The sequence below is a fragment of the Microcaecilia unicolor genome, chromosome 6 (genome assembly GCF_901765095.1).
Source record: "Microcaecilia unicolor chromosome 6, aMicUni1.1, whole genome shotgun sequence".
NCBI classification, from domain to species: Eukaryota; Metazoa; Chordata; class Amphibia; order Gymnophiona; family Siphonopidae; genus Microcaecilia; species Microcaecilia unicolor.
Window position 1 is genome coordinate 301,613,107 of NC_044036.1, and position 23,237 is coordinate 301,636,343.

Sequence of the window (23,237 nt, forward strand, 5' to 3'; positions counted from 1 at the left end):
GAATGAGAGGTGTGGGGGTTTGGGGACAGTAAGGGTTTGGTGGGGGAAGGGGGCGAGATACAAAGCAAGGGACTTGGGGGGGGGGGGGCTGAGGGACTTGCAGGTGTGGGCAAGGACTTAAGGAGGTGAGACACTGAGGCAAGGCAGGAAATAGGGTCAAAAGATTCAGATGGGGGTGAAAAACAAAGGTTTCATACCACTCAGCAGCTCTCCACTCTTTCACAAACCAGCAGTTCCACCTTCCCACTCTCCAACTCAGCAAAATCACAGATGAGACCAAAGACAGGTTTGGTCTTGAACTAGTCACTTGTAAAGTGGGTTTAATTCATGGTGTTTTCTTGCCGGCACAAGGGAATCATTTGCTATCTGTTATTACAAAAAAAAATGTACATCACGTAATGCTGCCCATGACACTCCCCCGAAACGCCCACTCTCAAAACGTTTTTCTCTAGGCGAATATCCGACTTAAGTGTTTTGTTTTGTTTTTGATTATATGGTTTGAATATTTTCCTGTGAAAAACGCATCCCTCCTCCTCCTCCTCCTCTTATGCCATTTTTTGTACATTCTTTCCTTTTGAAAATGAGCCCCATTGCTTTTTCTGCCATTACTCTTAGCCTTTGATTTTTGCAGCCTGCACAGCATTTGTGCTTTATGTTCTCACCTATCACCTGTATATGTCATAGGAATTGTATTTCTAGAGTCTTCTGCCACTATTGCTGCCTCATCTTGGAGTTGCTGCCACACCCTGAAAACTGAACTGGAGTTGGCATTCTTTTCTGTATCCAACAGGCTGTGATTTATTTCTCATTTCACATTTTGGGGCTAGCTGGGCAGATTCCTTTAGTATTATGATATAACACTATTTAGGTTTTCTAAAGAAATGTATTAGCTTTGTTATAGAGATAAGCAATTTGCTTGGAAATGAAACTGCAGCTACCAAGCCATAACTACCTTATTCCTATATTTCCAGTTTTATATGTATTAATAAGTCTTTATCAACATGACCTGAGCTACTTCCTCAGCTGTCTCATTGCCAGAGGATTACTAATTACACAGAAGGGAAAAGTGCAAAATCTCCCTTAGGCAAATAAAACCACATCTTCCCCACAAAGGTTCCTGCAGAAAATAAAGTGAGTTCAAATATCTTCCAAACATTTTGTCTATTCTACAGTTTTCAGGCTACCTGCTCCCTTTGAAGCATTACAGACAGTTTGAAAATTGCCACCCCCCCCCCCCCCCTACACACACACACACACACACATTGGAGCCGACGCTGTGGGTGCTTGAGCACCCCCAATATTGAGAAAATTTTGTGTGTCCAGGGAGGGGTCATTTCCATTGGGCTTAGCACCCCCAATAATTTTGAAAAGTTGGCTCCAATGCACACACACACACTTCAGTATGTTGAAAGACTGTTGTGAAGTTTAACACTGCTCATACAGGATCCCGTTGCTTGTACGTTTCTAGCAATTTGTATAATTTTTCCACTTTTATACTGTTATTTTTACCTTTCTGGCCTTGAGTTATGTTTAAAGCCTAGTTCAAAGTAAGCTAATACATAATTTGAAATGATGATACTAATGAGGTAATTGCTTCCCCTGATGCTCAGTAGAACTGGGCAAGCAGGTTATAGATTTGCATCTACACAGAGGCTCAGAAATAATAATAATAACTTTCATTTTTAGCAAGCCTTTCCAAATAATGTTCAGGGCAGTTTACAGCATTGTTAGTATGCAGAGATACAATGAAGCACTTAGACTTACAAAGTTAACACAGTAACCTATGGAACTTTGTAAGTCTAAGTGCTTTGATAATGGGCTCCATGGTGTCCTTGCCCCAAACAGCTTATATCGTATTTTTGCATATATGACCCAAACCCATGAATAATCTGTGGAAAAGAAGCATTTATGTAAAAAATTATTTTGCATTACCCCACCTTTCTGTTTCCTGCATTCATTGCTGGTAATGGAATGGCTGGCGGGGTTGCCTAAGCCCCGCCAGCCAGAGCGGTCCACTGCCCAAACCCCCTCTCATGCTGCCTGAGCAGTGAAGAAGTTGGTGGCATGCTTCAGCCGCCGGTGCTGGCATTCTTGCACATGTTCAGTTCATGATTTTCATGTGGCAGGTCGTGTGTTTAAACCAGCTTTGGAATGTAAAGTCGAGAATAGCCCACACCCTTGTTTATCCCCCACAGCCATCATTGGAATGTAAAAATATGTATATCCCATGGGTTATAGATAGCTTTGCAGATTTATTTTCGGGTACCCGACGTGGCCATGTTTCACCTCTCTTGTTTGTGTATTTGTATTTAATGAGACAAGCTGTCTTATTCTCCATGGAGAAATATTCTAAGTTTTTCTGAAATTCAACTGAAAGAAATGTTACCTAAAGAATATATATATTTTTTAAAGGAGTACTGATATGGACAGTCAATTAGAATATTGGGAAGAAGTGATCAAAACTAATAAAAGGTTAAGTCGTACAGAACTATATTCTTCTACCCTGTTAGAATATTGTCGCAATAAAATGATTCCTACAGGTTTAAGAATTATTTAAGAACTAAGCATGTGTAACGATGACATTGAATTTATGTTGAAATGGAAAGCAGTGCTTAATAAATGTTCTTTGGATCTGATGATCCTTAATATCCAAACTACCACTAAAAAGGCAGAAAAATTAAAAGAGGATTTAGACAATCAATTGGTTTCTCTGAAAAATTGACATGTTTTAAGGAATTGTACGAGGACTTTAACTTACAATCAGACTTAAAAAAAACAGGTAAAACATGAGAAATATGAAAAATTTAAGAGATGAGACGGACTGCAAATACAAAATAGTATATTTATGGCATAAGAAAAACAATACATATAGAAACATGCCAAGGGCACGTTTAAGCAATCAAGAGGGAATTGAACATAGACTATAGGAACTAAAAGTCCTACTGTAGAAAGGAGAAACAAGAGGGTTAGAAATAACTTGGATGAAGTTTTTGATAACTCAGTACCTACAGACACTACACTACCATGAGTTAATTTATCTGAACAGGTTTTTCAATTAGGAAAAATCTGGAAAAAGGGAACAGTAACAAATACACCCATACCACAACGAGCGCAGAGGCAAATTACCATATTACACAGGACCAGGCCGAGGAAGGAGAGGCAGATGAGGACCAATGAATAATCAAGCTAGAGAACAAGATTTTCAATTTGAGGAAAACAACAATCATTGGAAATGAATAATGCTGTGAGTACTAAACAGAACATTTTCAATCTTATCAAGAACATTAACAACAATAGAAACTACAGTATTAGAGAAAGGAATGTCATATGTCCCAACACCACAGAATAACGCATTTAATACCAGGGTTGATTTATTCAAGTTGACAAAATTAAAAATAATAGATTATTTTTCGAATAAGAATGTTCCTAACACAGATATTACAGTAATTAGGAAAGATAGTACATGGAATCCACCGGGGGCCACTGATCCCATAATACAAGTATTTGAGAAATTGGTTTTGAAAGTAATAGCCATACTTGAAGACAAAAAGGAGAAATCTTTTTTTTAATTTAACACAGGCAGAACATCAAGTCATTTAGACACTCAAGAATGATTTCAATATCATCATCAAGCAGGCAGACAAAGGGGGAGCATGGATAAAGAGAAATATATACAAGAAATAGACAAAAATAGGACCCTAATTTTTATATGGTATTATAGAAAGATCCAACAAGCAAACAAAAAGAGAGAGGAGAATCCTCACATATAGCAAAAGCAATGGACACAAAAAGTGAGGACGAGTTGAAGAGGAAATCCAAAAAATCTTTATTAATGATAAACTGACGACCCAGTACGACTGTGTTTCGGCATCAAAGCCTGCATCAGGGGTCAAACAAATCTTTTTAAGTTGTCACTGAATAAAAGACCAAGGGAAATGTGGCTGTAGGGCTTCCTTAAAACACAAGAATTAAGCAGTCAACTGTGAAGCGTCTCGACGGCAATACACATAAATGACGTCAGTAGTACAAAACCCCTACCCAGGCAACAGAAGATACCCTTATGTCTACTCAGATGGCATTAAATACACTTATTAATGAACAAACTACCCATTGTGTTGTAAAGATTTGGGGGGGGGGGGGGGGGGGGGTCCCATACCATTTCCTTGTTGAGAGACTTCATGGGCAAGTTGGTGATCCATAGTGATGCAATAACTAATGTCTTTCTGGAATATTTTCACACTTTGTATCAAGTGGAGCCCTCAGTGGGCGTGTCTGTTACCTTGGGCTTTTTGGAGTGCTCAGGGATTGCTTCGCTTGTCTCTAGAGGCTGTTGATGCAATTAATGCCCCTTTACAGGCTAAGGAGATCCAGGTTGCCTTAAAGAGTTGAAGGCACATTTGACCCCAAGGGTCGATGGTTTCTCTGGGGAGTTTTATAAAGTATTTCAGATCAAATTGATTGGGCCCCTTAGTTCTGAGCTATTATCAGGCAGGGGTTGAAGAATAACTTTCCCTCAGCACTCCAAAATATTTCCCTGATTCACTTCTTCCTAAGCTTGATAAACCTCAAGATGAAGCGGACTCCTATTGGCACATATCTGTATTGAATGTGGACCTTAAACTATTTGCCAAGGTAGAACATAATATGGGACTTACCAATAATTTAAAGTAGCTAGGTAGATCCAGCCTTGGTTTTTTTTTTACCCACTGTATTTATGCCCTTGTAATGCTGCTATTAAACTGTAACTACAAGCCTTTAGGCTCAACGAAGTGAACTAGGAGTGCTTCAGCCTGCCCCTTCTGACATGAAGCTATGTGGCTGCACCAAATATTCGTATTTGATTCGGCTCCAAATTTGGCCGAGTATTGATTTAAATTTGAATATGAATAAACCAGGGCTCTACTATGCTAAATCCAACTGAAAAAAATGCCCCCCCCCCCCCAATTCAGCCGGCGGCGGTCAACGTTTTTTTAAATGCTGATTGTTGCCGGCTAACGTATCCCATGATATTCAATGCCAGGCCATGTCTGGGCACCTGCGCTGAATATTGGGGGATAATTTGGGGCGAGCTGGGTGCCCAGCACTTATGTGGACCATTCAGCAGGGGCTGCATAAAAGTTATACACCCCCAAGTCTTCTCAAGTCCCCCTGCCAATGTCCCCACTTTCTCTCCCCCTTCCAAGCCAAGTCAAGCCACCCCTGGAAGACCCCCCAGCCGTGCAGGCAGGCCCTCCCCCCAGGCCTACCTGTATCTCTGGTAGTCCAGTGGGGTCGGAGGCAGGAGCACAGCTCCCTTGTGGTACCAGTCTAAAATGGCTGCTGTGACCTCTCATGGCAGATCACAAGTACCGCAAGGTACTGGTGCCAAAAGGAGTGAGAGGGCTGTGCTCTTGCCCCCAGTGACCCCGCTGGTCCACCAGGTATACAAGTAGGCCCGGGGGAGGGGGTTTTCTAGGGAGAGTGTCTTGAAACATGCTGGGAGGGAGAGGGAAAGTGGAGTATATTGGTAGGGGGGAGGTTGAAGGGGCTCCGGGGCTTTAAAAAAAGAAAAACAAAGTTATGTGGCCCAATATTCAGCCAGGGCCGCATAAAAGTTATGTGGACCCGGCTGAATATCGGTGGGCCCGCATAAGTGCCCAGCCCACCCAAAATTATCCGATATTCAGTGCTGGTGCCTGGACATGGCCCTGCATTGAATATCAGGGGATACTTTAGCCTGCGATGATCAGCATTTAAAAAAACGCTGACTACCACCAGCTAAATATCGGGGGGACATATGAGTACATCATGCAAAAGCTTGCTAAAAGGACCTTATTTTGCAATGCTTCCTAAAAATCTAATAAGTTTGGAACAAGTTTTATTTCTGCAGCAAGGAATTCCTTAACTTTGGGACTGCATGAAAAAGTATGATTCTATATTTTCTGATATTTAATGTCAATTGCTGACAACAAGACCAGTAACAAATCCTGTGCAGATCCTAAAATTCCTTCCTGACAGTAGTTTTGTTCTTAACAAGTCTGGACAGTGCTCATGGAGAATTTTTCATGGAATTAGAGGAGTGCTTCCATCCCAAGTTCAGCTTCCCTGCCCTGTCCAGGTTCTCTTCTCTTCTTGCATAACTTCTCACCTCAAAAGTCACTACCAGTGTCCTCTGTACTGGTGCCTGCCTTGCCCTCACCGCCATCCCCCTCCCCCAGTCTAGGAAGCTCTTTTATGGGGGGGGGGGGGGGTTGGCTTTATGCCTTCCCTTTCTTTTCTTAAATGGGCAATGAACCTCTCATACCCTGACAAGTTGTGTGCCTGCCAACGGGGAAACACTCTTTCTGAAACCAGGGAGCCAGAATTCCTCCCTGTGACACCTTCAAAACAGGACACCACCTGTCACAACATTGTTAATATGGTTGACAGGTTGTTATGTTTCTAGCCACAGTTTGTATATTTCTACTCTCTAACTATTAAAAATTAATACAAAAAAAATCCTAATCGCATTTTCTGGTTATTTATACTATGCAAAGTTGAATAAGACAATGATAACATAAGGGCAGAATTGATGACTTGCTATTTCTGACCCTTTTCATATTCTGATATATGATACACATGTGTATCTATAAATAGCAGGGGCTTCCATTCATCATCAAAAGTTTATTTGTAAAGATGTGTGCTGTTTTGTTGCAGTGAAGACCAACCACATCATCTCTGGATAATCTTTAGAAGCAGACACAAAGCAGGTCTCTGTGTTCCAGAATCAGAGGGTGATATGGAAATCTATCTGAAAGAGAAGCTGAATACATCATTGTTCACCGCAGTTGGTCATGCACGGGGAGGCTGCATCAGCCAGGGACAGAGTTATGTCACTGATCGAGGACGGGTCTTTGTGAAAATCAATCACAAGCCAGAGGTTCATAGCAGGTTCCTTTTCTTTCTTTTGCTGCTGGGCATGTTTGTGCAATTTTATCAAGGGATTATTAGAGGAAAATGTTTTTATTTTATCTATAAGCATGTTCTGTTTTAATTCAAGGTTCATCTGCTTATTGTACTGCAGAAAGCTGGTTGATAGAAAGGACTCAACATTGTTCAGCTTAGACACCAGTGATGATGATTTTAGAAGCAGAGGAACTATTGATGAGACAAGAGGGGAGTTTTAAAAGCAGTGAAACTTTAGTTGAAAATGGATCAGCAATTCAAGCATAGGTCAAGTCCCACTAGCTTAATGACAGGTTAACAGCAATCAAGAGACCTAGGTTTCATTTCCATTCCATTGTCCTTGAGCAGGTTGGAGAGAATGAGCAAAGGCCAATTGTTATGTTTACATGTAAAGCTGGCCAAGTGAATCCTCAACTCAGTGCGTGGCAGTAGTCAGAAAAACAAATAGAATATTAGGAATAATTCAGACAGCGATGAAAAATAAAATGGAGAACATCATTTTACCTGATCCCACTGTGGGTGAAATAATTGACATTAAAATCAGTGGTGAGACCTGGGGGTGATTTAGGGTCGGTCTTGGAGTAGAGCTGGAGGTGGAGCTTGGCCCCACCAATCAAAGAGGTGTTCCTCTGCTCCTAGATATTTATACCTTCAAATAATACTAGGACTAGGGGACACTCCATGAAACTAACAGGTAGCATATTTAAAATAAATTGGAGAAATGATTTTTTTCATACAGCCAGTAACCAAGCTGTAGGATTTGTTGCCAGAGGACGGTGTCGTAGTATCTGGTATATTTGGGTTTGGAAGGAGTTTGGGAAAGTTGCTAGAGGAAAGGACCATAAACAAGTAAACCTTAAAATGCGGCTGCTTATTCCTGAGGTGTGCAGCAAGGAATGGATCACTTCTCTGGGATCTGCCAGATACTTCCTAATGATCCAGACTGACCATTGTCTTGAGACAGGATGCTGCAGTTGATGGTTATTTGGTCTGAGCCAGCACGGTGCATCTTTTATTTTGAAGTGGCAGCACTAGAGGTAGCTATAGGGAGAAAACGTCATCTTAATATTGTGTTTTAGGATGTTGGCAGTATAATATCAGTATACAAAAGAGGTGTTAGAGGGAAATGGGGACCCCCTCCCCCCAATCAGGATGGTTCTGTGCAGCATCAGAGGAAGAGCAGGAGAAGTGACAGAGGATAAACATATAATTAGTCACTTGTTAATTACTGGGACTGTGTTTTCATTTGAAACAAAATAGAAAATGTTAATAATTTCCTGTTTCATCTCATTTCACATGAAAAACAAAAGAAAAATGTGATCTTGGCTGCCAGCCCCAGCCCCCTTCCACCAAAAAAACCCTCAGTGCTGCCAATTTTATTTCTTTCTTTGTAAGCCCCCTGCAGATCGCCTGCACTCCATTCGGACATTGGTGACCTCCATGGATGGGGTGAGACAGTGGCATAGCCAAGGGTGGACCTGGGTGGGCTCAGGCCCACCCAGTAGCACCACACCTATGATGTGACTGGCAGGGATCCCCAAGCCCCACCAGCTGAAAACTCCCAACAACTGTCCCTCCTGCATACTTTGTAAATAGCAGATCTTCACCTACAGCGAGCAGCGACTGATACATACTGTTCGCATCGGCCCCACAGCCTTCCCTCTGATGTATTCCCGCCTATGCGGAAACAGGAAGTTGCATGAGAGGGAAGACTGTGGGGCCAACATGAGCAGCGTGTATTAGTTGCTGATCGTTGCTGGTGAAAATCTGCTATTTAAAAGGTATTCAGGGGAGGGGGGGATGTTTGAGAGACCATATGGCATGCAGGCTAGAGAGGGAGAGACCAAATCACTTGTGGGATGGGGCAGGGTTCTTCTGCCTACCCATCTTGGGCCCAGGCCCACCCAAAATTGGGTGTCTGGTTACGCCCCTGGGGTGAGATACGTTTGAAAATTGGGGGGATGGGAAGACCTGTGAGAGGTTTGAAATTTTAAAATTTGGCAGCTCTGAGTATTTCTGAAAGGGGAGAAGGGAGCTCTGGACCCACTGTTTCATACCATTTGTTCTTTTGTGCTTTATTTCATTCTCAGGAAATGAGATAAACCACAAACAAAACAGGAAAAATAAATTCCCTCCTCAATATGAAATGTGCACCTTGTGTGTATTCGTAAAATAGTAACATTAAGTGGCAGAAATTGCACCTACATTGAAGGTGTGGACAGTTCTTGAGCAGGTGATAAATGTCCATGCCTATATTATTTAAGTATGTGCATCAATTAGCCTATTTTATAATCTACATTTGTACTTGTGAACTCCATCTTCACTCTGCCTAAACTCCACCCTTGTACACACTTATTGCAAAAGATATACCATCAGGGGCGGACTGACCATTCGGGAAACTGGGCATTGCCCGAGGGCCCAGAGTTTCCAGGGAGCCCAGAGGCTCTGCCTGGTTGCCCTTGCCCGCCGCTGCTGCTGCTGCTGCACACTACAGCTGCCCTGATGGTCTAGTGGCCACCTCCGCTGCCCTGATGAAGTGATGATTCTCCCCGCCGCTGCCTGTGGCCTGTGCCGGCTCTGCAGTTTAAAATGGTGGCCACGAACTCTCGCAAGACTACTGTGAGAGGTCGCAGACACCATTTTAAACTGTGGAGCTGCCACGGACAGCAGCAGCACGCTCAGCAGCAACATGGAAGAAAGTGGGGAAGGGGAGTCGGAGGGACACACTGGGCATGAGGAGGGTAGAAGGAGAGATTGGAGGACATGCTGGATATGGAGGAAGGTAAGGGCTGCATGGGCGGCGGTAGTGTGTGGGGGGCCAGGGGCGGCGGCAGGGAGGCTCAGAGTACTCTCAGTGCCTGGGAGCAAGAGTACTCTCAGTCTGCCCCTGTGTACCATCATGTTAACATGTGAACATATGTAAAAAATGACTTTATAAAATTAACCTTATGAGGACAATTCTATAACTGGATGTCACACTTTAGATGCGCACTTTACACGAACTGTGAGCCCATTCTATAACTGCACTTATGCGCATAATTACCCTTATAGAATACTAGAGTATGCTGGCTCCAACTTACCTACATGTAGATGCTAACATTTACTTCAGTCTATGGAGGTAGAGAAGAGTGGGAATGTAGTTATTGCGGGTAAAGTTAAATAGGAAGAACAAGTATTAACACAACTGAATGCTACAAAATGTTGTCAGAACTTGACTGGTGATTCCAGTGAGACTTTTCTGTGTGCCAAGGACTCTCTCTATAGTAGAACTTGTATATGAGAGAGAATTATTAATGTACAAGAATTTGCATTCCTAATTGTAGCCTTTTCACATAATTCAATGGCTACCAGTACAATACAGGGCTAAATTTAAAACTCTATGTCTGATCTTCAAGGCCCTGAAAGGAAATGGCCCTGAGTATCTGAAGAATAGGATGATCCTCCACACACCGCCAAGGACACTCAGGTCCTCCCAAGGACTTTCACTAACTACACCCTCTCCAAAAGACATTACACGATGTGATACCCGCAAACGAGCCTTCTCCGGAGTAGCCCCCATACTCTGGAATGCATTGCCTGAAAGGCTGTGCTTAACACAAGACTATCTCTACTTCAGGAAGCAGGTGAAAGCTTAGCTGTTCAACCAGACCTTTAATGGAAGAAGTAACTAATTTGTTAGTCTCACTCACACACACAAGGATTGACTCGGGCTGCACATACCGCTGCGGGACATGTTTATCCACTCCTACCCTAGCTGAGATAATATTTAACCATCTCTCTGACCTCATGTGCAACTTTCTTCAAATCAGTCACCTTACTTTCTAACTCTTCCTACTTTCCTACCCATCTATATGTTACAACTTTGCCTTACACTTCACTACCTATTATAATGTTCTATTATGTATTGTGTTGACATTGCAAGTAGTATACCATGCCATGTTGTTCGTATTGTTAGTTGAATATTTTTACTGCTGTAATTGACTATTGCTCATGTTTGATCTATTCTTACTGTACACCGCCTTGAGTAAATTCCTTCAAAAAGGCGGTAAATAAATCCTAATAAATAAATAAATAAAATAAATAATTTCATTGCTTACCATTGATATGTACAAACAGTGATATTCAACCCATTATATTTGTTCTCATGCTGCAAGAAAGGGGATTTAGGCCCAGATGCACTAAACGTTTTTCATCGTTAAATGAGCCCTTAAGGAAGAATTTCCTATCCTTTCCATGCACTAAAGCCTATTTTTCGACGGTAGTAGCAGCTAACGAAACTGGAATGCAAATGAGAAACTACCATTGAAATGTAGACAATTCGGAATGCACTAACCATACCGACGATAGCAACGATTCACTTACCACCAGAAATTTAACGTCAGCTCAGACCTGTCGTTAAAGCCTGAGCTGTCATCTCCCCATTGCCCCCTGCACGATGAAAAACCAAATTGCTGGCATGTTTTAAAAGAAAAATGGCTCCCTGCTTCCCTGTGCCTAAAATAAAAAAGGAAACTAAATTAAAAAAGGATCGGGAGGGGGCAAGGCGCTCATCAGCAGCGTCCTGTATGGACGGCCTGGCCTTGCCTTGCTTGCCCCCCCTTCCCCCCCCCCCCCCGAAGTCCCCGCTGCTCCCCGCTGCTCCCCGCTGCTCCCCGCTGCTCCGTTAATGAAATAAAAGCTTTTAAAAATGAAACCTTTGCAGTTGCTGGGCTCCCCCTCCCTTCCTGTGTCTCTCTTCTTTAGTCGGCAATGCTCCGCCTCCTGCCCTCCTCCACCTCCGTGCCCCGCCCCCCCGAATTCGTCCCCGCTGCTCCCCCCCCCCCACCGGACCCCCCCTCCACCACAATGGCCGGTGCAGCGCCTCTCACCTATGTTTGAAGGCGCTGCACAGGATGGATCAGCTATTCTTTAGCTCTTCTGTCTCCTCCGATGTCTCCTTTTTCTTCCTGTGTCCGCCCTCCTCTGACGTCAGTTATCTACGTAGATAACTGACGTCAGAGGAGGGCGGACACAGGAAGAAAAAGGAGACATCGGAGGAGACAGAAGAGCTAAAGAATAGCTGATCCATCCTGTGCAGCGCCTTCAAACATAGGTGAGAGGCGCTGCACCGGCCATTGTGGTGAAGGGGGGGTCCGGTGGGGGGGGGGGGGGGAGCAGCGGGGACGAATTCGGGGGGGGGGGGCACGGAGGTGGAGGAGTGCAGGAAGCGGAGCATTGCCGACTAAAGAAGAGAGACACAGGAAGGGAGGGGGAGCCCAGCAACTGCAAAGGTTTCATTTTTAAAAGCTTTTATTTCACAAACGGAGCAGCGGGGAACAGCGGGGACCTTGGGGGGGGGGGGGGGCAAGGCAAGGCCATCCATACAGGACGCTGCTGATGAGCGCCTTTGCCCCCTCCCGATCCTTTAATGTTTGTGGAGACATGCAGGGGAAAGTGGGGAGCCACGTGTTTGTGTTTTCTTTTTGTTCTTACGTTTCTGGCATGCGCAGAGCAGCCAGCAGCTGCTTTGCGCATGCTTTACGAGCCGATTACCGACGGGGATTAGTGCATCGTTCTTTCCAATACCGCACCAAACTTTTTGGGGCTGTGTTTTTGGAGCATGCTTCGTTATTTGAGATTCGGTAAAGGTTTTTACGTTTCTGATTTTTTTACGTTTGCTTGATGCATCTACCCCTTAGTGCAGCTATGTAGTAGAAGTGATCACCATGGATTCTCCATTCCCAGCTCTGACCTATGCCTTACCTAAAGAATACTTCATCTAATTATTTAACAGTACACATTCTTCATCTAATAATAGGGTACAGAGATTGCCAGCTAGCTGCAAAAGAGCTCTCCAGACTATTTACCTGTGCCCTGTGCATGCACAACCCCCAGAGAGCAGCAGAAATGTTCCATACAGAAAAAGCAGTGAAATTCTGTTATTTGACAGGCAAGAAAAATGTTTGATGGGGAGGCAGCAAGCTTGGAGGCAATTCTGAAGACTCATACAGTGAAAGTGCCCAGGCCCATAAAGGTGGCAAATATCCCAACAGATGGAGCAGTGCTGGTTATGGAGCATTTGGACATAAATCCATTAAGCAGGTAAATAGTAGTAGTAGTAGTAAGCTTTGCATAAGGTCTCTAAATGCACTTCTCTACAAAACTCCTTATTCCAGCACATCTGTAATGAGACACAACGAGTGGTATGTAGGCTTCTGCCTTGGTTTTGTCCCACTGTGTCTATGGGTTTGTAAACTTTCTTCATATAAAAAAGTACAACAACAGTTCTTGTATGCAAGTGGGGCAAAAAAAGGTCTAGTTCAGTCTATATGTTGTGAGTTGGAGCCAAATGATAACTGCAGAAAAGTTGCAGATTAGTGGGGATAGGACTGAAATTATCTAAAAAACTAAAGCAAAATGCAAAAAAACCCCCAAAAATGAGCCAAGGAGTCCTTTGATGCAACAGGGCAAAACCAGAACATAAGCACTTAACCCCCCCCCCCCCCCCCCCCCCCAATATTCAAAAGCATTTAACTGGCCAGGTGGCCAGTTAAATGCCTCATAACTGGCTAACCAGCGATAGTCAGTGGGGGATAACTGGTTATCTCCCACTGAATATCACTGGTTAATGGTTAGCAGCTAGCCAATTATATCGGCTGACATAACTGGCTATCCAACGATTTTCAGCCCCACTTTATTGGCTATATTTGGCCAGATGACTACATGGGATATCTTTGGCTGGTTAGCAGATAACCGGTTATGTTGATAAGTTGGTCCGTTAGAGCTGGGTGCTCTCTTAGCTGAGATTGACGCCGACCTTATGACCCTGAAGCAGGTGACGAAACGCTGGCCACCGTTGGTCGTGGTCGCGCTCAGTGCCAAACAATAAAGAAAAGATCAGACCCCTGGAAAGCTAAGTAGTTTTCAAGCTAAACTCCTTATAGACTTATATTCCGCATGATAAGCAAAAATTAAAATAGAAAAAAAGAAAAATTAAGTGCATGCAGGATATTGGACTGTTTAACAGCTCAGGGGTGTTTGCCAATGATGAAGCAGCCCAGCCCCCGTGAGCTCTGAATATATAGAGCCGGGGGCTTCTAGAGGCAACACCCCTTTAATTCAATTACTTATTCTGTGGTCAGGATGTATGCCAGTTGTGCTTTTTCATATCTCCTTCACATTTGAGTTAGATATTTAGACTTCGCCAGTTATCTGCTAACCAGCCAAAAATATACCGGATATTCAGTGCTGGTCACCGGAAATGGCCCGGCATTGAATATCTGAGTTTAGCAATAACTGCGGGAGTTAGTCTGAATATCAGCCCCTTAGACTTACAAAGTTCCATAGTAACCTATGGAACTTTGTAAGTCTAAGTGTTTTGAAAATGAGCATCAGAGCTATCTTCAAAGAGACTTCTAATTAATTGCCAACTAATTTTCTTGGCCCATCGGTCTCCTGATTCTCCTTTGAGCTTATAAATCAGTTGGAACTGACCCTTACTGGAGCTGTGGTGTCGTGGTGCCATGATTCTTCATTGCTAGCTACCTAGGGTTTTAACCCTCCTCCCCCATCCCTCTTCCTCTCCCATTTAGGCCAACCTGTACAGCCACAGACTGTAGGTGTCTCCAGAATACGATGCAGATGTCCCCTGAATCTGGTAACAGGGTGTAATCATTGTACAAAGACTGGGACTCTTTCCACCCTCCTAATCTATTCTGTCCTCTCTCCCCACTGAAAAAAATGTGATGCAAATCTTGTTTCCTCTGTTGAAAGGAATTCTACTTCAGAAAGGACTGGATTCATAAAATTATTTCAGAATCCATTTAGCAGAAAGCCTTCAGGGAAATTCCTATGACTTTTGTGAATCATAGTAGCTAGGTAGCTTTGGAGTCAGCAGAATTAGTGTGTTTCTTGTGGCATTGAATGTAGTTCACTATTGTCTCTTCCCCTGCAGCTATGCAGCAGTGCTTGGAGAACAACTGGCTGATCTACACCTTCACAACCAAAAGCTTGGCAGGAAGTTATGGAAAGAGAGAGCCACTATTGGTAAATACTTAAAGCAGCGTTTGATGGAGCTGCAAGCTCATGCTTAAGGTTGCCAAATGATTCCTTTTATTTTCTTTCAGGCCAGGTTGATCTAGTTTTGGTTTTACTCCTAGTCATTATTGGAATTTGTAGTTCTGCTTTCCCTGAGAGAGGCTGTGGGTCACATACATCAGCTTCTAAGTGTGAGCTTAGAGACATATTGGGGCTCATTTTCAAAGCATTTAGACTTACAAAGTTCCATAGGTTACTATAGAATTTTGTGATCCCAAATGAGATCGCTGGCACACAATGAGGTGTATTTTCAAAGCACTTAGACTTACAAAGGTTGAGGTTCTCCCCAACTATAATCAACATAACTGGATAATACCAGAGTTGTTATTAGTCTGGTACCCCACTGTGTTATTCATTGTCTGCTCCAAGAGATCAAGACCACTTTGTCCCCAACCAATGCACCTTCCTGAGGAGGTTCTGCAGGTTGAAGCTCTACATCCAGCAGCTGTTTTTTTGTGCCTCTGGATCTGCTTATCAGCTCCAAGCTCCAGGAGCCTCCTCTACCTCCTCATCTTTATAACCTGTTGAATTTGTCCCAAGATGTTTTGATGATATGTTGAAAACAGAAACTTTACTTGCTCATGAGGCATATTAAGCACTATTTTGTCCTCATTTTCCACCCAGATACTATTTGGTTAGTGAGTGTCCTTCTGTTTCCAGCGTACCCTGCAACTATTAAAGACTTAAGCTGGAGAACTTTTCATAGCGTCAAAGTATGGATGAGTTTTGTAAAAAATACCCTGTTGCTTTAGTTCTGGATTCATTTCTGTCTTCGTTTCTTTATTTTGGGTGTACAACATTCAAGATCCAGGAATAGAGGGCAACAGAATTCTTGGTTCTTGCAAAAAAAAAGAAGACGATATCTACAAGGCCATAAAGTAGTTCTTGAACAAGGAGACAGCCTTGGACTATGGGGTGCTGTTCTGGTCAAAGATGGACTCCTGCCTCCAAGCACAACACTATATTGTGATGTCTGTGTAACACAGTTCTGCTCTCCAATTAGCTCAGTTCAGGATTCCTTCACTCGGTCTGATGTGGGCCACAAACAAATCCTTTTCAACCCTTTTGTCACGGGGCCCACCGTTCCAGTTCACCTGCAGTCGAGCTTGGGAGTGGGTTAATGCTCCGGAATAGAGATCTGGGGTATTGAGAGTTTAAGAGAACCTTAACAGGGATACTTCTTTCAGTCCAAGAGCAATCGTCTTCTCTCTCACGCAAGAAATCCACTCTGCACTCCAGGAGTTTTATTTAATGCTAACTAACTTTACTAGAACTTCTGCAACCAGCAGTTAAACTCTTCAGAACTCTTTATGTACATTTGTCCATCCAAGATCATTCGTGATTATCTTAGCCTCTCCGCTTCACTTTTTGAGTATTCCAAAGCTGTATATATTTACACAGGCTCCTGTCCTTTACCCATTCTGTTGTGCCAGTAATAAACCCAAGGCTGCTTCTGTTACTTCTGATACCATCCAACTCCTTCAGACACCAACCTTTTAGGCTGTCCTTCCAGTGATGCACCTCCTAGGACTGCACCCCAACCTTGAACAGGCTTCCCCCACTCTGGATTCCTGCTTTAAGGTTGGATTCCCCGTATCTACCCAAAGCTCTGCCTCCTTCTCAGTTCTGACTTATAGGGGCAGCAGTCTTTATATATCCTTAGTGAGATGCAACCTCCAAAACTGAATACAGTGCTCCATGTGAGGCCTCATCAACTACCCACACAGGGGAATCATCACCTTCTACTTTCTGCTGGTTATGTCTCTCTTTAAGCAGACTAGCATCCTTCTGACTTTGGCCACCCCCTTATCACATTGTTTCACTCAGTGATGTAGCCAGGCAGCTATGGGTAAGACTGAGCCCAAAGTGGGTGGGCAAGAAATTTCTGACTGTTCCCACCTGTCTTCCGCTCCCTCCCTAACCCCCCAGCTCTCCCCCTCCCCTCCCCAACTCAAAATATAAATACCTGAGCTGGTAGGGGATCCTCAAGCCTTGCCAGCTGAAGTTGCAGTTCTGAACCAAAAGATTTACTTTAACTCGGATGATGCAAGTCAAACACGGGACAAAGGTTTGAAGTAACTACCGTATTTTTCGGACTATAAGACGCACCGGACCATAAGAAGCACCTAGGTTTTAGAGGAGGGAAATAGGAAAAAAATTTTTTTTCCTTTTTCCCTCCTCTAAAACCTAGGTGCTCCGGTGCATCTTGTCCGAGTTCGGGATCGCCCTCCCCTACTCACGTCAGCGATGTTCCCTGGTGGTCTAGTGACGTCGGGGCAGGAAAGAGCCCCCTCTTTCCTGCCCAGCGCGCTGCTCTCCGTCCTCCTCCGTCCTTCTGTATGCTGCCTGACGGTCTCGGCGATATTCAAAATGGCCGCCAAGAGTATCGGCGGCCATTTTGAATATCGCCGAGACCATCAGGCAGCATACAGGAGGATGGAGGAGGACGGAGAGCAGCGCGCTGGGCAGGAAAGAGGGGGCTCTTTCCTGCCCCGACGTAACTAGACCACCAGGGAACATTGCTGACGTGAGTAGGGGAGGGCGATCCCGAACTCGGGGGGAGGGCGATCCGGAATCGCTACCTTCGGACTATAAGACGCACCCCCCATTTTCCTCCCAAATTTTTGGGGAAAAAAGTGCGTCTTATAGTCCGAAAAATACGGTATATGCAGTCAGTAGTATATAAACTAGTTTCAATCACTTACAGTTTCAAGGTGGAACAGTTTCCGAAAGTTAATGCAAGATGAACATGATCTAATTTTTGCTGGAAGTACAATCCAAAGTTTTGCCATTTGAAAAATCATTGACCTCTCCTGAATACTTTTGAATTTAATTTCTCTAAACAATGGAACGCTCAACATAAGATAAGTGACCTGAAGTTCCATAGACAGAGTTGAATCTAAAGTGACATCTAAGATTTTTACTGGCATCTCCAAAGAAATGGTTGTTCCTGAAACCATAGGATCAAATTTAGGTTTCAAATTTAAATGATTACCCAACCATAATAATTTGTTCTTATCCGCATTTAATTTTAGACAATGGGTTCAGATCCAATTATTCACTAAAATAATTCCATCAGTTAACAAGGAGTAAGTTTGCAATAAACTATCAAGAACAGAAAGTAGCCACAAAATATCATCTGTTTAAGTGTAAAAATTAATACCAAGATCCCTTAAAGCAAGACAAAAAGAACTTAAATATAAATTAAATAAAATTGGAGATAGAGGTAAACCCTGTGACAGACCACAAGGAGCAGAACATACATGGGAAGGATATTGGTACTGAAAAACCAACTTGTTATAGCCTGAGAAAGGGGGTAGCATCTTGTCAGTGAAAGATCAATGACCACACAATGAGGGACTCCCTCCCCCCCCCCCCCTCCTAGTAGTTTTACTGGCATGATTCATGAGTGGCTTGCTATTACCTTCTGTGCAGTGTGAGGCACCATTATGTCAGTGCTGCCCACCATAGGAAGGCATATGGTATTTATCTGCCTTCATTTTATAATACTTCAGTCCCTACAACAGAACAGTGGCATCTGGTGGCCGTACAAAAAATTGCAGTTTTTTAAAATAATAGGCTTTAACTTACAGCTGTTGTCTATAGGTATACTCAACACTCCTGGCACTGCTCATGTGATGAATTTGTCTGCCCTTGTTATGTAGGTAAGCACAGAAACAATTCAGAAGATGTGCTGTTTGTGGACCAGTTTGGCTTTCATGTAGTAACGTGTTGTGGATATATCCCACAGGTAAAGACAATGAATGAATATCACTCGAACTGAGAGAGGCCCAAAACTCAGAGCCACCATGAGGGGGGGGGGGGGGGCAGGGGAGGCAAAATTCTCCGGGCCTGGGCCTCTAAGGGGGGCCTGGTGCCGAGGTCTCTCTCTCAGGCCCTCCTTGAGGGCTAGGGAGGGCCTGGAGGAGCAGACACTGCAGGTCTTCCTCTAGTGCTGCTCTTCTCTCTGCCCACTGCTTGCTAAGCAACTGCTTTTCCCCTCAGACCATTCATGCTCAGTTTTGAAACTGAGCATGCGCTGTGAGAAAAAGCAGCCACATGAAACCGAGCAGGCGCTGTGAGAAAAAGCAGCCACAGGGGCAGGCAATGGGCAAAGTGAAGAGTAGCACTGGAGGAAGACCTCTTCTGCTGACGGGGCCTTGGGATCCCCACCAGACAAGGTATTTGTATTGCAGTTGCAGCAGCAGCGGTAGTGGCTCTCGGCGGCCCTGCCAAAACCAGAGTGTGCACTGCAGTGGAAAACTTAACTGAGCACACGCTCCTGTGCATGACTCATTTGCCTATTTAAGATTCAATGCACTAACACTGTACTGCTTTTGAAGGCACACTGCAGAATGAAGTTATTGCAAACAATCAGGCACAGTGTTCAAGCAGCTCACACTGCACTGATAACACTAAAAAGGTTTTGATACACCAAGGGACTCCTTGCTTCCCCAATAACATTGAAAGATATTGGTTTACTAAGGGACATTTTTTTTTAAATTGGAAAGCATCACCTTATTTGACGGACTGACTCCTAGCGGTGCATCCTGACACACCCGTAGGAGTCAGAGAACACCACTTTACAAGACAACAGCAGTGGGAAAAGGACACAGCTGGATGTCTTCCTAAAACAGATATTATTAGTTCAAAGGGGTCAAGCAAGATGGAGGCTTTCTGGTCAAGGACTTCCCTATGACAGGTGCCCACTCCAGAGGTGCCTGGGACAGGGTTGATCTTAAAAAAAAAAGCCTTGGGTTGGGATGGGGGTGGCTACTGGACGCACCTGGACCCTGAGTCCTCTAAGATGAAGTGCTTTACTTCACTTCAGATAACCCTGCTGCTCCTGCACAGAATCATTACTTTATCCCCAAGCTGATAGGAAAGTAAAAAAAAAAAAAAAAACGCTAAACTTCAGCATGGTTTTTTTCTTTAATTAACATTAGGAGCAATTCCTAATTCAGTGGGGTTGCATGCAATATACATGCTGACCTTTAGCACAATGATTTTACTCTGGATTTTTCTGCATTAAAATCCTTACTGCTTCAGGAGTAAGGTTAGCATGGGAAAATCAAAAATATGCTGCAGGGTAGGAGGACAGCATATTACATTGGATCCAATGGGAAAAGGTCAGTTTATGCATTCAGTGGGGTAAAACCAGGATTGCATCAGCCTAAAATAAGAGTCAGTTGGCAGTCCTAACTGAGCATCAGAAATTTGTGTGTGTGTGTGTGTGTTATGTTATGCTCTACTCATCCTCTTGCCTGTCCTTGGAGGTGAATGAGTGGCAGTCAGACTGGGTGACATTCTTCACCTGTCAGCGGCTCCAGCCTCAGATGGATCTAATCGAGAAAGATTATGGTGACCGGGAAGTACAGGAGCTGTGGTCACAGCTTCAGGTGAGAAGGATGTGTTCATCTTGACTTATATTTCTCACCAGTTTAATATAAAAAGACAGATGCTCTCACTAAGTACCAGATCCCAGGTGCTGTACTGCTATGGATTTACAGCCTGTCTCACTAACACAGACTACTCAATAATTACTGTGGATTCTTTTGGATTTGTATTAGATAAATGAAACCTTTATTAGAGGTGCTAAATTCTACAATGATTAAAGTATATACAATGATTAAACAATCATTACATCACTGGTCTCTACATCTAAGCAATGCTAAGAGTTCTTAGACCAGGAAAAGAAGCAATAATACACTATATATACAATCATCACTGGTCCTTACTTCATCCAGGCTCTTATCATCAGCTGGGGGGGCCTGTTACAGCGAAAGCCAGGAGCTTTTTAGAACAGGAACAGATCTGCGCAGTACGTATGTTACTCACAGATGAGCTCCCGATTTCACTGTAAGAAACTCCCCTTTTTATTAGGCTTAGAACTCATGTTCAGAGCTAGGGAAAATTACAGAATGCTTCTCTGTTTAGGTAAACAAGCTATACTGTGGGAACGTGGTCACATGCTCTCCAACTCCAGGTGGCCAGGCTGGACCTGGGAAGCAAGTGTCATACTCCTCTTCACATACCAAATTAATTAGAGCTGTGTCTTATCTTCTGCATTCCAACTTATTTTTAAACAGAATTACTTCTAATCAACAATACAGACCCCGAGTGCACTGCTCGGTGAAGACAGAGATGAAAAAACAATCTTTAAAATTCACTTCCATTACAGGTGCCCATATCACTAACACCACCATCAGACTTGAGAATGATTAGTAATGAGCCAGTCAATTCAGTCAGTGGCAGTGTTTTTCTAAAAGCTGAGTGCTGCTGGCTAAAACAGACACAGATGTTTAATGTCCGGCCATGTCCAGCAGTAGCATTAAATTTATGCAGCTACAGCCAATGTTCATTGGTATACCCACATACTTAACTGGGCAAAGTCAGCACTGCCTTTTCTGCAGTCCAACTTGCCCAGGCATCAGCGCTGAATACTCTCGGTGCCTGCATATCTCCTAGCTCTGCCCAGACTACACCCCTGGACCATACCCCGACACTAACCGGATTGTCCTTGGGTGGTTAGAGACAACATTCAGTGGCAGTGCTCAGTTAAGTGCTGCTGAATATTGGCGGCTGGGCAGCTCACACTGAATGTCAACCCTGCAGTTGATAATAGGGATGTGCATTCCTTTAAAGGATATGGGAAGTGTAATTTCATATCATTTCTAACCCTGACAGCCTCCCCCCCCCCCCCCCCCCATTTGGGCACAACTTCCTCCAACTCCGAGGCCCACTGATGTCCTCCCCACCCTATAGGCCCCTCTCCTCAGTTATCTGGCTATTCCTAGGGGTTGTAATAGGGACCGGGGCAGGTGTAATCCCCAGCTGCTCTTGCCCATTCTGGTGCTAGGTTCACAATGGCATTAGCAACCCTTAGTGATAGTCTCATAGTTCAACACTAGGGGCCAAACTGCTGTAAAAGGGGCAAATAATGCAGTTAGGGCCATAATACACCTTAATAAGTTCTCCCCCCCTGCTTAAGTACCTCCATTTAGGTGGTCAAATAGGGAAAGTTTTCAATTTGCCTAATAATAGGGCTTTCAACTGGATCCAGATTCACTCGATGGGGTTGATCCTATCCTGGGGCTACCCATGTAGGGACTTGTAGTTCTGATTTCCCCATTGTATTCCCTAAGAAAAGTAAGACTACAAGTACCTGCATTCAATGGGGTAAATCTAGGACTGGATCAACCTGTTGGGTAAATCTGGTTCCAGTCGGCAACCTTGCTGGATCTATAGCTCCTTAGGTTAGGTGCCTAGATCTTTTGAATGTTGACCTGAATGTTAATAGATAAGCCAAAGAATGAATGGGTAGTCTGTGAGGGAAGTTTGCCCTGCGCTATATCCATTCTGTGATAGGACTGTATATATGAGGGAAGCTTCACTCAACGTGTAATTAAACTCAAATTCGTTGCCAGAGAATGTGGTACAGGTGGTTAGCTTAGCAGAGTTTAAAAAGGGTTTGGATGGCTTCCTAAAGGAAAAGTCCATAGACCATTATTAAAATGGACTTGGGGAAAATCCACTGCTTATTTCTGGGATAAGCAGCATAAAATGTTTTGTACTTTTTTGGGATCTTGCCAGGTATTTGTAACCTGGATTGGACAATGTTGGAAACAGGATGCTGGCTTGATTGACCTTTGGTCTGTCCCAGTATGGCAATACTTATGTACTTATACTAAAAAGATGTTTAGTTAACGTTTCTTGAAAGGAAATATAACTATGCATAAGTATGTAACTGAGTGGATGTAATCACAACTTCTGTGTTTCTCAGCTGATGGTTCCGGCCTTGTTCTGTGACATGGAGATTGTCCCTGCTCTGCTCCATGGTGATCTCTGGAAGGGCAATGTGGCAGAGGAGCCATCTGGTCCTGTTCTTTTTGACCCGGCTTCTTTCTACGGTCATTCTGAGTTTGAGCTGGCCATTGGTAAGATGATTGGGGAATACTGTGAAACATTCTACTCCGCTTACCACCAGAAGATTCCCCGTGCTCCTGGATTCAAGAGGCGATTTAAACTGTATCAACTGTTCCATGCTTTAAACAACTGGAACCATTTTGGGTTGGCATATAGGCCTTTGTCTTTAAAATTAATGAGACACCTACTGAACTCTTTATAACAGGCAGAGGCATAGCCAGACCTCAAATTTTGGATGGGCTACTGGGCAAACTGGGTGGGCACATGTACTGTAGTCTCCACAACCCCCCCCCCCCCCCCCCACCAAGTCA

At 43.8% G+C, this 23,237-nt stretch overlaps 1 protein-coding gene across 2 annotated transcripts; it reads left to right on the forward strand.

Annotated features, from left to right (window-relative positions):
• The first annotated feature begins 6,757 nt into the window (after window positions 1–6,757).
• LOC115472634 (ketosamine-3-kinase-like) lies at window positions 6,758–23,154 on the forward strand. 2 transcript variants are annotated; one of them, XM_030206956.1, is made up of 6 exons: window positions 6,758–6,898; window positions 12,854–13,005; window positions 14,858–14,967; window positions 18,687–18,751; window positions 20,277–20,399; window positions 22,784–23,154. In XM_030206956.1, exons 1-6 carry the CDS (start codon window positions 6,758–6,760, stop codon window positions 23,126–23,128), a joined length of 936 nt encoding a protein of 311 aa, XP_030062816.1. In that variant the 3' UTR covers window positions 23,129–23,154. The 2 variants fall into 2 exon arrangements, with proteins under 2 accessions (XP_030062816.1, XP_030062815.1); XM_030206955.1 differs by having other exon boundaries at window positions 14,858–14,949; window positions 18,666–18,751.
• Window positions 23,155–23,237: the final 83 nt, after the last annotated feature.

Coding starts and splice junctions, on each gene's coding strand:
- LOC115472634 (XM_030206955.1), top strand. CDS start 6,758: ATGGAAATCTATCTGAAAGAGAAGCTGAATACATCATTGTTCACCGCA. Junction 6,899..12,853: donor AAATCAATCACAAGCCAGAG/GTTCATAGCAGG, acceptor GTTATTTGACAG/GCAAGAAAAATGTTTGATGG. Junction 20,400..22,783: donor AGCTGTGGTCACAGCTTCAG/GTGAGAAGGATG, acceptor TGTGTTTCTCAG/CTGATGGTTCCGGCCTTGTT.